Here is a 13,931-nt window from a genome sequence, read left to right as displayed (position 1 = left end):
CTGAAAGGCAAAGATCATCTATTGAGATGACATATCACTCATGACATTTTGTTATTTTTAAACTCAGACGTATTCATATTCGAATCTGTTGAAATAAGTCATACAAAAAAAGTGGCACTGTATTAGCTGTGTGTGAGTTGAACATGATCAACGTATTTAAACTGGTGTTTTCATAAAATTACACATGTTATAAGGGTGTCTACATGATACTGTGAGGTTTTCTTTCTTGTTTTTCTGTTGCTATTCAACCACAACTTGAGTTTCCAATTGCAGTACATTACATGGTTTCTTCAATTTGAAAAGGAATTATTATGTTTGTACTTATTTCGGCTATGCCTTTAGAAGTACCCAAAAGACTTTACTCCATAAAGCAGCTTGTTTAATCAATAAGCAAGGCTCAAATGCATCAGTTTACCGAGAGAAACAATCTAAATTTTTACTGATTTTAATATTCAATTGTTGGTCACATTACATCTTTTCTCTAGTTCTTAAACTAGAACTCTAAAAAAAACTATCAGAGTGAGACGTCTTCCTTTTTAAATTTGCCATCGGACTTGGAGAGAGCGCGCCTGTTGCCCCGCCAACACAACTTGGAGGCGTGGAAATTCAACACCTTCATTGGTGGACCGCGAGGCGCGCGCCCGAGCCCAAGAACGCTGATTGGTTCGAGCTTTATGACACAGTCAACTATCTTCATGCTGATTGGTCGAAGTCATCCAGATGCCTGAGAGCGCCAGAAAACAAGCTTGAGCGGGTGATACAGAAGTCTCCCCGGGGTAGTGCGAAAGTTCCGCTAATCGGGCTGAAGTATCAGAAGAGAAGACTGGAGGGACAGGCTGTGGAGGGCTACCCGCTTATTTTTAAAGAGGGAAACTAGCTGCTATGATCATTTGAAGAAACAACACGCTGGCAAGTGCGTAAAGCTGGACCTGGGGCATCCCTGGAATATTTAATCAATTCATTTAAGACCAGAATAAGGTAAATAGCAGTGTATACTCTTTGCTGTGTTTCCTATTAGCTGCAACACTGAGTAATGGTATGCTGGTCAGCTGAGCTAGTAGCCAAGGAGCTAATTACAGCGAAATTAGCCTTTATTACTTTAATTACACCGTAATGTAGTCATTCCTTACTCCAGGCTTTCTCACACTTTGTAAAAATACACTGACTACGTTTTTTCAATGGGACCTTTCTTGTCTAATAACGTTGAAGCTACATCTTGTATTGAAACTTAGAGCTTTGCACTTTAATTACGACATATCATTAAACTCTTTAAGTGTTCAACCCTGTGCTGAAGCAGTATTTCTCTATGTAATGAGACATTTTGTCCCTGGGAGATATTAAACTTTATATCATAGGCGTTAGCTTGCTATGGGCTAATTAGCTGATGTTCTTTGCGCCAAATTTAGATGACCACTCGTTAAAGTTTCCTGCAGTGTTACTGTCGGGTTGCTTCTGTGTTCTTATCTATCCCATGGGGATATTAAGTGCTAATTTCTGATATTCCTTGAATTTGTGCCTTTCTTTGGACAGCAGTTTCCCAGATGGACGTTGAATGTCTGGCATTGAAAGACCTCACAAGTCCCAGGAAAAGAAATTTCACTGTGGACCCTGAGGAGGATGAGGGCCAAAGTGAACAAAAGGTAAGTTGGCTAAATGTCTTGGCTTTGTAATGGCAAGTTATGTAATAATGCACTGAAAGGGGGCTGCAGAATCAGGCTAGCTAGAGATTGATTCAACCTTGTTTGAAAATCAAGTATGTATTCCTGTCTGTTCCAGGAAAATATCGGCAGTGAAAGAAAGAAATCCACGCCCCTGAAATCTGTCGAGTCCCCCGTCCCATTCCTTCTCATCAGAAAAGTTGCCACCCCTGACCTCGCCCACATCACCCCCATCAAACACACAGCACTTGCTGAACCCTGGACACCCACAGCAAACCTGAAGATGCTGATCAGTGCTGCGAGTCCTGACATCAGGGACAGAGAGATGAAGAAGGTGCTGTTTAGACCAATAGAGAATGATAAGGAAAAGCCTGCAAGTCCAGAAGTGGTGGTGGAGGATCTGGAGGTGGAAGACTCTTGTCAGGTATGTGAGGTTTTTAGCATCAGCTTAAGAGGCGAAGGGTTGAATTAAAACAGTCACTATGGCACTTGATTAGATTTAAGTTTAGAGAATTGTTAAAAAAATAAAAAATCAAGTGAGCTGAAAGGTTATTCATTTATGTATTTATCACTTTCATGTGTCTGTCTTTCCAGTTTGAAGCTGCAGACGAGGAAGATGATGCCGAAAAAAAGCCAAGCAGGAAGCAGAAGAGCCTGGGTCTCCTCTGCCAGAAGTTTCTGGCCCTCTACCCTGATTACCCTCCACCACATAAGCCCATCTGGATCTCACTGGATGAGGTGGCTACCAGTCTTGGTAAGAGCCAAACACTGCCCATGTTGCCACTGATAAGCTCAATGAAAAGGAGAAAATGATATAGAAGCAGCTTGTGTCTGTTTTATGAGCGCTGTAAAGCTTTTATGTAATTGGATTTGGCAGTTGGTATGGTGACTCTTCCATAAAAACAGCACAGGATGTGTTTATAGAAGGACACCAGGCAGCAGTTCAGAGCAAGGACAGTTAGTTTTATAACTGTTGCTCAAAAGTGTGAAATGTGAGTGTGCAATCAGTCATTTGTCATCTCTCGCACTAAAACGGTCAGGAGTGGAGCGGCGGCGGATCTACGACATTGTCAATGTGCTGGAGTCCCTCATGATTGTGGGTCGGATTGCCAAGAACAGCTACACCTGGTATGGTCGCCAGCGGCTGGAGACCACGCTGGAGGATCTGCAGAGAAGGGGTCTAAAGCAGGGCTACCACCTACAGATGGAGGCAGCTGCTGAGGCAAGAGAGGCCGTACCAGGGTGTGAGGATGAAGGAGGGGAAGGAGACGCTGGCACCGGTAACAAATCTCCCCCTGTGTGTTAATGTCTGACAGTGTATTTTAGGGGTGGGAGAAAAAAAATCAATATATTGGGATTTTTTTTGGGGGGGGGGTATCAAAATCTTAATTCCTCGTCAAAAAATCTTTATTTTATTTTATTTTTTTTCAAATTCAGATTCTTAGTCTTTGTCTATAGACTGGATTGGAAAAAAGTTAACACTTTTCTCCAGCAGAGGATGATTTCAGTGGAAGATTTAAAAGTATCTTTCGGTCTTGTATTGTGAAAGTTCTCCTAATATCTTCTTCTCTGCTTTCGTAGCAGGTGGCAACAGGAAAGACAAATCTCTGCGGATCATGAGCCAAAAGTTTGTCATGCTGTTCCTCGTGTCCAAAACGCAAACAGTCACTTTGGATGCAGCAGCAACAGTTCTCATTGAGGAGAGCCAAGACTTATCGAGTCACAGCAAGTATAAAAGTAAGAAAACACTAAGGTTTCTACTGTTTACTTACAACTATTTCTTTCTACTCAATATCTGCTATCAGCTGCTTTTATTCACTACTAATTATCATCCTTTTGTATCTACAGCTAAGGTAAGGCGGCTGTACGACATAGCTAATGTACTGACCAGTTTAGATCTCATCAAGAAGGTCTATGTCAGAGAGGAGAGAGGCAGGAAACCAGCCTTCAAATGGCTTGGCCCAGTAGAGTTTAAAAACTCTGGAAATGAAGGTAAGAATTAGCTTCAAGGTTTTTGTTCAACTATACAAACACAAAACCGTATCTGTAATTAACGCCATTGTTTCATCCCACTGTGAACGTGTCAGCCATCCCTCTGCCTGGAGTCACACAACCCGTAACAAGAGAGGACATCAGACAACTCAAGATGACACGTCACGCCTCTTTCAACATCACTCCAACCTCTGTAGCTGTGCAGCGGCAGGTCAGCTCTGCACCCAGCAGTCCACGACGAGAACATACAGGTGATGGATCTTCATTTTCTGTGTCACTGTTAACCGAGTCAGCATAAGTTATGGAGTCTAACACAACATTTCCTTATCACTGTCTGTCACTACAGGTCTGCAAAACCAGCCAGTGGATTATTCCAAGAAGAGTCCAAGCAACAACCCAGTGTATCAAGTGAAATTTGACCACAGCACTGAGTGAGTACTTGTTTAGTTTCTTGATTTAAGACTTTTTTTGTACTTTTAGAAACTGGATTTTTTTTTAAGTTCAGTATGTCAGTTTTTACTTAAAAATACGACAAACACTTTTTTTTTTAAATGATCTTTGGGGGTTTTTATGCCTTTAATCAGAGAGAAGAGGACAGTGAATAGAGCAGGAAGCAGGGCGAGAGTGGGGAATGACATGCGAGAAAGAGGCCATAGGCTGGATTCGAACCCAGGTTCCCTGTATGAGGGCAAACTTCATGGGACTCGACCACTAGGCCATCTGGGCTCCAAGTACAAACATTATAGAATAGAAAAGGATAGAAAATACTTAATTTATTCCCAAGGGGAAATTAAGGTGTCACAGCAGCATTAAGAAAACAAAATAAGAAAGTGTATAGAAAGTGTAAAAAGGTCCATAAGAAAATAGATAATTTCAGCCTGGCTATCATTCTCCAGTTCAGCCAGCCTCCACCTCCACAGGGTCCAGGACTGAGGTTCTTCAGCAGTCTGTTCAGTCTGTCTCCTGGATCCTGTCTGCTCACAGCAGGTGAAGCTCTTCCAGTGTGGTGTTCATTTCCAGTGTTAGCTCTGTTAGCCATGTCTGTGAATAGCATGATGCTACTCTGCTTTCTGGTATTCCCCCTGTTGCTGGGTTAGCATGGCTAGCTCGTCCATCTTATTGGAGATAGATCTTACGTTCCCAATAATGATAGATGAACGGATAGGTTGATGTTGTCACTTCTTAGCTCACACCTGAGTTCCAGCAGATCGTCCTCTGAGGAAACATCAGGCCTTGCACCAATTAGCATTGAAACGCTAAGGGTGGCTAACAGCTGATTTCACATAAACAATGCGGCCATGGTTACATGTAGGATCTCCAGACAAACACAGGAGCAAAAGTAGTAAAAATATCACTGAAGACAAAACCAGTTTGGTGTCCATGACCAACAAAAAATCATACAAAGTAATGACCCACTCCAAATGCAGAGGTGACGAAAAAGAGATTTAAAAATCACAAGAAACAGACAAAGAAGAGAGAGCTACCTCAACAGGGCAAAGCAACATGCTTTGAAACAAACCCTGAACCCTTGAGGACTCAATTTTTTCTTCTCCTTGTTTTCCTGCAGGATTCATCCTTGTCCAGCTCTGCAGAACCCCGCCTGCACCACCAGCACATTGCCTCAGTCCTCCACCCTGCTGGCACCTTCCCTCCACCCAGAGCATCTTTTCACCAATTCCCCCTCCCCCCACTGCTTGGCCTACCTGCCCAGCCTGTCCCAGCCCTCTGTGGTAATGCTGCTCAGGGCGCCCGACAAGCCTGAAGGTCAGAGGTCGCCTGAGAGCGAGGAGGGAAGGAAGAGAAGAAGGGAAGAAGAGGAGGAGGAAGAGGTGGTGTTGAAAAAGAAGGGAACATCTGGGTTAGAGGAACAGACCAAGGTGAGATATGCTCATTGTTTTAGTTCAGCTCATGTTTGGTTGTGTGACGATACGTGCGTTTAGTTTTCAACTGAAAGTATGAGATTCTAAGAGAAGGACTTGGAAAATGCTCGGAAATCATAAAGGAAATTGGGGAATGCATTGATTTAAGTGGAAATCCACGAAGTAAATACTGCTGTGCATCTTTGTGACTTTAATACTCAAAAAGGTGTTCACTCTGTTGGCTCATTCAGTTTTATTCAGCCCCTCTTTTCATTTCCTTCACAGACTGAAGCTCACAGGGAATCAGCAGAGTGCAGCACCAGGACTTCTCCCAGACACACATCAGGTCTCTCCAGGGAGCAGGCGGTCCCTGAGGGTGCTTGTTTTAACAGCAACAATGAGCCAGCCCAGCCATCACACTACCTCTATGTGCCCAACACTGCAGGTAGGGACAAAGTTTGGCCTGTTAGCCATCGCCAAAATCACTCTTCCACTTCTCTTGTTGTGACAGTGTTGTTGATAGAGGAAGGCTTCATTTTCACAGCTTGTCCCTCCATCTTCACCAGGTCTGAACAGCTTCAACTTCCTCCTCTCTGCTGGTCAAACTCCAGCTGGTCTTGCACTTCCGCCCAGCAGTGTCCCCAGCCTGCAGATGCCCTACATCCTGCTGCCCTCTGCAGCCCTCCCCCACTACCCCCTTGTGGCTGGCAGTCTGCAGCAGCAGGCCCCTGATGCACACAACAAAATGAGCTTCAGCCTGCCTGCCGTGGTGTCACCTGCACACTTCATGGTTGGGCCGGGGCCATTCGGCTTTGCTGCAGCGTCAGATGTCGGCAGGTCTCTGGTTCCACCTCCGTCCACACCAGAACAGAGCAGAATGTACGGAACAGCTACAGGAGCGCCACGGTCTCCTGCAGCGTCATGCCATACTGTCAGCATTGGCACACCAGAACAACTGGTAAGAGACTTCTTCTCTCATGTCCACAGATCTATAATGTGAAAAACTTTTAACACGTCTTAATTATTAAAAATGACCTTTTGGTACCAGCCACTTTCAAAATGCCACCACACAGCTTGACATTAGCGCAGACGAAGCATCTATTTTGCTGAAGGTTTCTCCTGATTTACTCATCCAGACGCTTTGTTTGTCACAGCAGTCCAAGCTGATTACTCCCCAAGTTGTTAAATAGGGATTAATGATCTGTTCTGCAGAACTACAGATACTGTGCCAGCTTTCTTTCTCACAAACAGATTTGTTTCTAGACAACCTGCTGAGGCGCAGAAGGGCAAATTAAAGCTACATAAAGGGACCAGACAAAACCTGTTGCTATGAGTCATTCAGTGAGCTCCTTTCATGTCATTGAGACTTGACGTGTCTCTGAACCGGCAAAGTCACAGTTTGTTTTTTTTTTAACCAGAGCAGCAGCCAGAAAATAACAAACTGCTGCTGGTACAGAGGCAAAATTTTGGACATTCTGACTGCCATATAAATTAATCTTCATAAATTTTCCCTACCTGAGTCTGTCATGAATACGTTTTAAAAGTTAATGGTTTCTTTTACAGAACAAAAAACTAGGGCTGTCACTCTAAAGCCTAAATTATATTAATTACACAGCAAATCAATGCATAACAAAATTTAACGCGATTAACTTAATTTCAGTGCATCTGGAACGATCTCTCAAGACCCAAATAATATTTTCTATGACTATGGAAACACCAAAACTACCTAAGAAGAATGGGCTCTCTTCTTTCTTGAATCAAAAAGAGGAAGAGAGACATAAAAGAGACAAAACATACCTTTTTTTATTGCGTTCAGCTTGGGCCCTCCATCCTTTGATCCTCTCATGATCACCGCCATCTTTTCTCATGATTACGCTGCTCTTTCTCTCTGAACTACCGCAACACATCCTCAGTTCAAGCATAAGCTGCCTGAACTTGTCTGACTTGCAGCATCTTGTTATGCCTCTTTCATCTCACATCTTCTCCTCATATCAGTGCTGATCTCTCATCCAAAGAGCGCACCGCTCTCACCCACAGTAGTTTACGAGCATGATTTTGAATGAGTATCTCCGCCAGACCTGCCTCCCCCACTGAAAAACACAATTTACCTCTATAGATGCAAATGGTTCCACAACGTCAATGGCAGCGAAGACGGACATTTTAATATTAGCTAGTTAAAAAATAAGTGGATTTACAAATCATCTCTTTTTCTTTTATTTATTTGATTAGTCATGCACTACAATTTTGTAATGTCCTAGAATTCAGATTCTTTATCTGGGGACCTTAAGCAGACATGAGATTGAAATGTGATTAATTAGATTAATTGATTAAAAATCCTGTAATTAATTTGATTTTTTTAATAGCAAGAAACAACAGAAGAGTCAGGTATTCACAGTAGCCAAGACATAATCTTTGTGTTGCCTTAGCACTAAAAAAGTCCCATTCCAAAAAGTCAAAGTATTTAGCCTAGCTTCTCTTTAGGCCATGATTTCTACTCATTAAGGACCTCGACCTCGTCATCGATGTGAAATTTTTTTTTTTTTTTTTAGCAATTAATTTTAGAAAAAAATATTTCAGTTGACAACAACAAAACCCTTAAATTTCCAATATCCCCAAGGTTAAGTTCTCTTGGAAATTTTACTGGAAACTTGACTGAAATTTATCCCAAAATTTCCACCCTTTTGCAATCCCAAGTATAAAACACTATTACACTACTGACTTTTACTACAATCATCTCAGAGACAGTTATTTGATAATTTCAGAGCTCTTTTAAAGAAAGTCAATGCATTATAATCCTCTCGGTCCATGTTGCAGTGTGAACATTATCTCTCTACCTTCACAGACTCCTCACACTCCAAAGGAGACCACTCAGTCTGCTTCCAAGGCATTCTTCCAGACCCCTGGCACTCTGGGAAATGGTGTCAGCGCCGTGCCAGCAGCCCGAAAAAGAGGCTCAGTTCAGAGGAGACTGGACGTCGGCCACCCCCCTTCAACCTGTTAGGTATAAAACATGGAGACAGGTTAGCTGTTAACACTCAGGACAAAGGCTTGTGTTAACTTCATGGTTATGAGCCATTGGTGCTTTGTTAGCTCATTGATAAATGAAGACTTTTCTTACAAAATTCACTGAGACCTTCAAATATTTTCCCCCCCAGAGACTTGTAAACAGTTTTTTAAGCAGATGGTATTTTTTACCATTTTTCTGATGATCTTAATTTTCATAGGAAACCCTTTGTTTGGGGTTGTTTTGTCAACACTTCAAAGTGCCTCATGGTTCGGTTATGAGACACTACATTTCAGAGTGAATGACTGAAGCAGTATTGCCAATGTGACAGTGTCCTCCTGTGGTGGGAGTTGGTCACTGCTGTATTTTTATATGTGAGCCTTCCCGAAAAAAAACCCTTCATGTGTGTATTATAGCCCAAATGCTATTTATATCTAGATAATATATGTTGATTACAGGTACTGTAATGGAACATTTTAGCACTAAGTATTTGACAAATGTGTCAAACATTGGAGTGACTGTGTAAAGCTGGCCCCTGAAGGTTTTGTTACATTGTTCAGGTATAACCGCAAACCTACTCGCTGCTGGTCAAAGGTAGCATCCTCTTTACTCATTACAGAAAGTGCTGGAAGGAGAGAAATCACTAAAGCCTTAAATGTTTACAACTATTGTGGTATCTCAAGGAACAGTTTTTGAACTTCACAACAATAGGTGTGTTCCTTCACTCCTCAAAGATGAGTGTTGTGCAGCTTATTTTTATTGAATATCTGTAACCAAAGTGCTTAATGGTTAAACATGGAACTCTTCAGTCTCAAGACAGAAGACCAAGGGGTAGTATGATGTGACAATTCTCTCAGGTACTTGAATTTTTGTGTGGATTTTGGAGAGATATCAGAGTACTGTAAAGACATTTTATCTCTTAAAAGATAAAATCTTTTTTTAAACCAGAGCTGTTTCTTTTTGTGCTCATTTTAGAGTCTGGGGAATTTCTTTGTCTAAAAAGTTTAGTATTGCTTCAGCTGGCAGTAACACAGGTCTGTGAAAGCTGTGTGATCACTGATGTAAATGTATCAACTCACATTACGTCTTCTCAAAGTCTTTGTCTAGCTGACAGTTTCATAAATCAGCATTACTGAAAGAATCCTGATTGAAATTGGTCATTTTTATTGAGAGTGAGATACTTTTCTTGAAACCAGTTGTTTACACTACAAAGCCTTCAGACTACATGGACAAATCAGCATCTGTAGACCAGCGTCTGCTGTGTTAGGAAGATCAACGATCTTATTAATGGAGTCTGGTGGCTTTGAGATTAAATAAAAATAGGTTTTCACCTCAGCTGAAGTACGTAGCACTGTAGGGCTACTCTCTGTTAGACAGAATGGGCATACCCTGGCTACGTCACAGCCTTTGTGTGGCTACAGGTAAGAGCAGTCCTGAAACATTTTACATCCATCAGTCATCTACATCCATTAACATCCCTTTTCTTAAATTATTCATAATTTCCCTGCAGTTGATCTTGGAAGAGATAACTTGAGGCATTTGCTGTCTTTTTCTGCACATCTGTTCAGCCTCTATACAGCCGTCAATGTCCGTTTACATGAAAGGTTAAAATGTGGAATTTAAGCCACCCTTGCAGGTGAGGAGAGTCATCAACCTAGTACAGATTTCCTCAGGTTGTGCAGGGATTTCTCAGATTAACTCCCCTTTCATTAACCCCCTTACTGCTCTCTATGAAATTCAGCATTAGATATCGGTGCTACATAATCATCCAGGGGAGTTGTGTAACGTCACACCAAAGGGTGCACAGATCACCCACTCTGACAGTGGATGTGTAATGTACAGTTTCATGTCTGTAATTATTATTGTATATTGTATTCATTTAATTTCCCACATGCAGATTGTTTGTGTTTTTTAAAAAGTGATGCTTGCACTGCAAGATTGAGAGTCAAACTGTGAGCTGTTTCATCGCTGTAACTCTGTCCAGTCTGAAGTTTTTGTCCTGACCGGTTCTCTTTGTACAAATCTCACAAACTTTGATTAAAATGTTCTTTGCTAATGAGTTTTGTCATTTATGGACTTTGAATTTAAGAATTTATGGCTTTATTTTGGTTATTTTTGCAGTTATTTTGCATTTTCATGGTAAAAGTTCCTTAGCTTTGTTTCAATTTTGCACCCCATTAAAAGGAGCTATATTTCTCTTAATGACGACAGATTTACAAATGGCTTTAGTTTAGTCATTTAAAAATTTACACATGGCTACAATAATTCAGAGAGGCTCAACAGATGGGAACAAGTCATTCTAGTTCGACTGCACTCATTTGTACCACTTTACTACACACTGCGTGGTCTAAAGCGAATTACCTCTCACACATAAGATAAAACATTTCCAATACTTAATGAAAAGTATTTGCTGCTCAAATGTCACACAAGTGAAATGATGGCTCAGAGTTTAATCACACAGTAAACAGAGGTCAAGCTGATAAGTACAGTGAGTAAATTCCCATCAGGCATAAACACATTGAACACATCATTTCTGATCTCAGGGTCAGATCACACTGATTGAGCTGCTCTTAAAAATGCTCACACACCATCTGTCCGAGGACATCAAAGCTTTTATTTCAGCACTAAACTGAGCTGAGCGAGCTGCCAATAGAAGTGTTTATCCCCTCTGAGGCATTTAACACACTAAACCTCAGCAGATGGGACAATTAACTTTATATTGACTGATAGTTTAGCCAAGTGTCTGCTGCGGCCAAAAACCATTCAGTTAAGTACACGGTTCACAACAACGCAACACAATGAGCTTTCAGACACAACACAACTGGTACTCCTACAACCCCAAAAACTACTACCACTGAAACTACCACAGCCGTTTCTACTTTACCACCAAGTATTGCTAGTTTAACAGCGCCATCAAAACTATGACCTCACTAGGCTTTCTCATTACCCTAAGATCGCATTTGTATTTTATGAGCAGAGCTGTGTTAATCCTGGGTGAGAATGGCTGTTTTAATTGGAAAACAGGGTAAGAAGCTAGATGTTTTGTAGAGTTCACTTTTCTTTACCAGTTGGATCATGGAGCAACATCGATATCAGTGTTGGTTTGCTAAATAAATGGTTTCTATCTTCAATCAGTTCCTCATTGAGGGCCAAGTGAGATCTGCAAGGCCCTTTACTACATGTCATGCCCAGCTTTCTACTTTATCCACTTGTCTTGTCTTCTCAATAAAAGGGAGTACCTGATGGGCAGGAGCCATCCTGTATCTATGACAAAAGTGGCTGTGAGATAATTCCTATGCCTTTGTGATCAGGTACTGATTTTACAAGCTCAAAACAGAGGATTGAAATTACAAAACAGAAATTGAGAACTCGTCTCAGTTGTTTTTGTAGGTCATATAAAGGCACAGATTTTTATTTCATTCAGGTTTGAAACCAGCCAAAGCCTTAATATGGAGCTGTAAGGACTTACAAAGATCATTGCTCTCTGACAGCCAAAGTTTGAGTTATAAACTTATTATCATGATATAATAATTATTGTTATCATTTTTATAATAATAATAATAATAATAACATCACAAATATTACAAAAGACACCAGCATCACTTGGCAACACGCCCAATAACTTAACGCAACTCCCACCTCTGATCTGGCAAATAACCAATCACAGTCAAGCATTTAAGGATGACTCCATAGGAGGACAGGTAGGTGGCAGAGTGAAGGTGGGTGTGAGAAGAGGGAGTAATGCCATCTCTGCATAGCCACACTCTTGCTTCTATCTACAATTTGCCTTAAATTCAAGTTCAAGTTATTTATGTTTTATGTCTATCTCCAAAGAAACTGATAGATACCACACTCTAGAACAGGGGTCTGCAACCTGCAGCTCTTAAGCCTCCTTGAAGTGGATCACTCTGGCCTCTACAAAATAAAATCATCACAATAAATAAAAAGTTATTTCTTGATCAAATTCTTATTTATTTATTTTTAAGGTTTATTTTGTTGAACAGTTGTCTTGGAGTTCAAGGTGATACCTTTTTATCTCCAAATTTGAAAAATAGTTTTCCCATCTTGTCAACTTGAATATGCATATGACATGTGGTGAAAAATTAGCAAACAAAACAGTGTGGGCTAGTTTTTATTTTATTAACTTCACAAAAATATGGAAAGGACTCAAATAGTTCTGCATATTTCAATGTCAAATTCATTTTAAAGTAGGCTTACACATGCTCACTATAGTTCTGTTGTTGTTTTTTTGTTACAACAGGTAAAAATAGACAAAGAATAACAGTTATAAAACTTTACAAGTAGTGTTTTGGTTTTGCGGCTCCAGACCACATATATTTGGTGGAAGAGGGGGCATAATTGCTCTTTTGATAATTAAGGTGGCAGACCCCTGCTCTAGAACAATACACTGCAACAAACTGAAATCTTATCATGTGTTTTTGTCTTATTCTCAGTAAAAATTGTCCTATTATACTTAATATGAGCCACAGTCAACTGATCAGTCCAGAAAAATGTCATGTTTTAAGTAGGGGTGCACCCATCACAGTTTTATGGCCGATCACGATCTTTAAAAAGCCTGACCTGCCAATACCCTGTTTTTTTACCATACTCTTATTTTAATGAAAAACATTGAACAATATCTGTAAGACAATAAAAATCTTTATGTTTTAACTTAAACAACCAATAAAGTGTCCTGAGTTTTAGGTCTCAGAGCAAAAAGGAACAATGGCTGGCTGTCAGACCTTCCTGGAGGTACATAACATCTGTTTTATATGTAAGGATGGGCCGATCTCCCATCTCTGATCACCGTTCACTGGTTCCCCAAAATTAAAGAAAATTGTCACTGATCAATCGGTGCATGACTAGTTTCAAGTTGTCTCAAGACAAAAATGAGGTCTGAATTGCTTGTAACAAGTTTGAAAAAATCTGCCAATGGAACAAGAAAAATGTTCTTCTCTAGATTAATGTTTTAATGCATGTAGCTTTTCTCTTGTTCCATCGGTATTGTATTGAAACGAGACATTTTTCTGGTCTAGTCAGGTGAATGTGGCTCATATTAAGTCTAGAAAGACATTTTCTACTGAAAATAAGACAAAACACTTGATCAGACTTCAGTTTTTTCCAGTGACTGGAAATTGGAGAAAACAGCCAAGGTCTTTCAAGAAGTTATGAAAATAAATTCCACTTTTAGTACCAAGACGCACACAGAGGCTTTTTGTGTTCAAAAACTCCAGTGGGTGTATTTAAGGACAGAAGAGAGACTGAGAGGATACTTATCTCTAATAAGATGGTTGGGTTGGAGATGAGATGTTATGAGTTATCCTAGAAATCCTGCTAAATCTGTGGATAGTTCAAGTTAAAGTCTGGAGACAGTGGATGAGGAGAAGTTCTTGGAATGAGTCTCTAAAACAGAGAATT

The 13,931-nt window shown here is 40.6% G+C and overlaps 1 protein-coding gene across 1 annotated transcript; it reads left to right on the top strand.

Annotated features, from left to right (window-relative positions):
- Positions 1-802: 802 nt before the first annotated feature.
- e2f7 (E2F transcription factor 7) lies at positions 803-10,451 on the top strand. The gene is made up of 13 exons (XM_074698431.1): positions 803-978; positions 1,531-1,640; positions 1,777-2,082; positions 2,253-2,412; positions 2,699-2,938; positions 3,240-3,395; positions 3,507-3,650; positions 3,746-3,901; positions 3,997-4,081; positions 5,218-5,527; positions 5,795-5,954; positions 6,076-6,467; positions 8,352-10,451. Exons 2-13 carry the CDS (start codon positions 1,542-1,544, stop codon positions 8,508-8,510), a joined length of 2,367 nt encoding a protein of 788 aa, XP_074554532.1. The 5' UTR covers positions 803-978; positions 1,531-1,541; the 3' UTR covers positions 8,511-10,451.
- The last annotated feature ends 3,480 nt before the right edge of the window (positions 10,452-13,931 follow it).

Source organism: Halichoeres trimaculatus, unplaced genomic scaffold, assembly GCF_033239565.1.
Source record: "Halichoeres trimaculatus isolate MK-OKI-2021-1 unplaced genomic scaffold, fHalTri1.1 fHalTri1_scaffold_21, whole genome shotgun sequence".
Classification (NCBI taxonomy): domain Eukaryota; kingdom Metazoa; phylum Chordata; class Actinopteri; order Labriformes; family Labridae; genus Halichoeres; species Halichoeres trimaculatus.
This window is presented reverse-complemented; position numbering and strand designations above follow the sequence as displayed.

Bases quoted from the DNA above. Each gene is read 5' to 3' on its own strand.
- e2f7 (XM_074698431.1), top strand. From the start codon at position 1,542: ATGGACGTTGAATGTCTGGCATTGAAAGACCTCACAAGTCCCAGGAAA. The intron at 2,413-2,698 runs GTAAGAGCCAAA...TAAAACGGTCAG, and splicing joins TGAGGTGGCTACCAGTCTTG to GAGTGGAGCGGCGGCGGATC. The intron at 3,651-3,745 runs GTAAGAATTAGC...TGAACGTGTCAG, and splicing joins TAAAAACTCTGGAAATGAAG to CCATCCCTCTGCCTGGAGTC.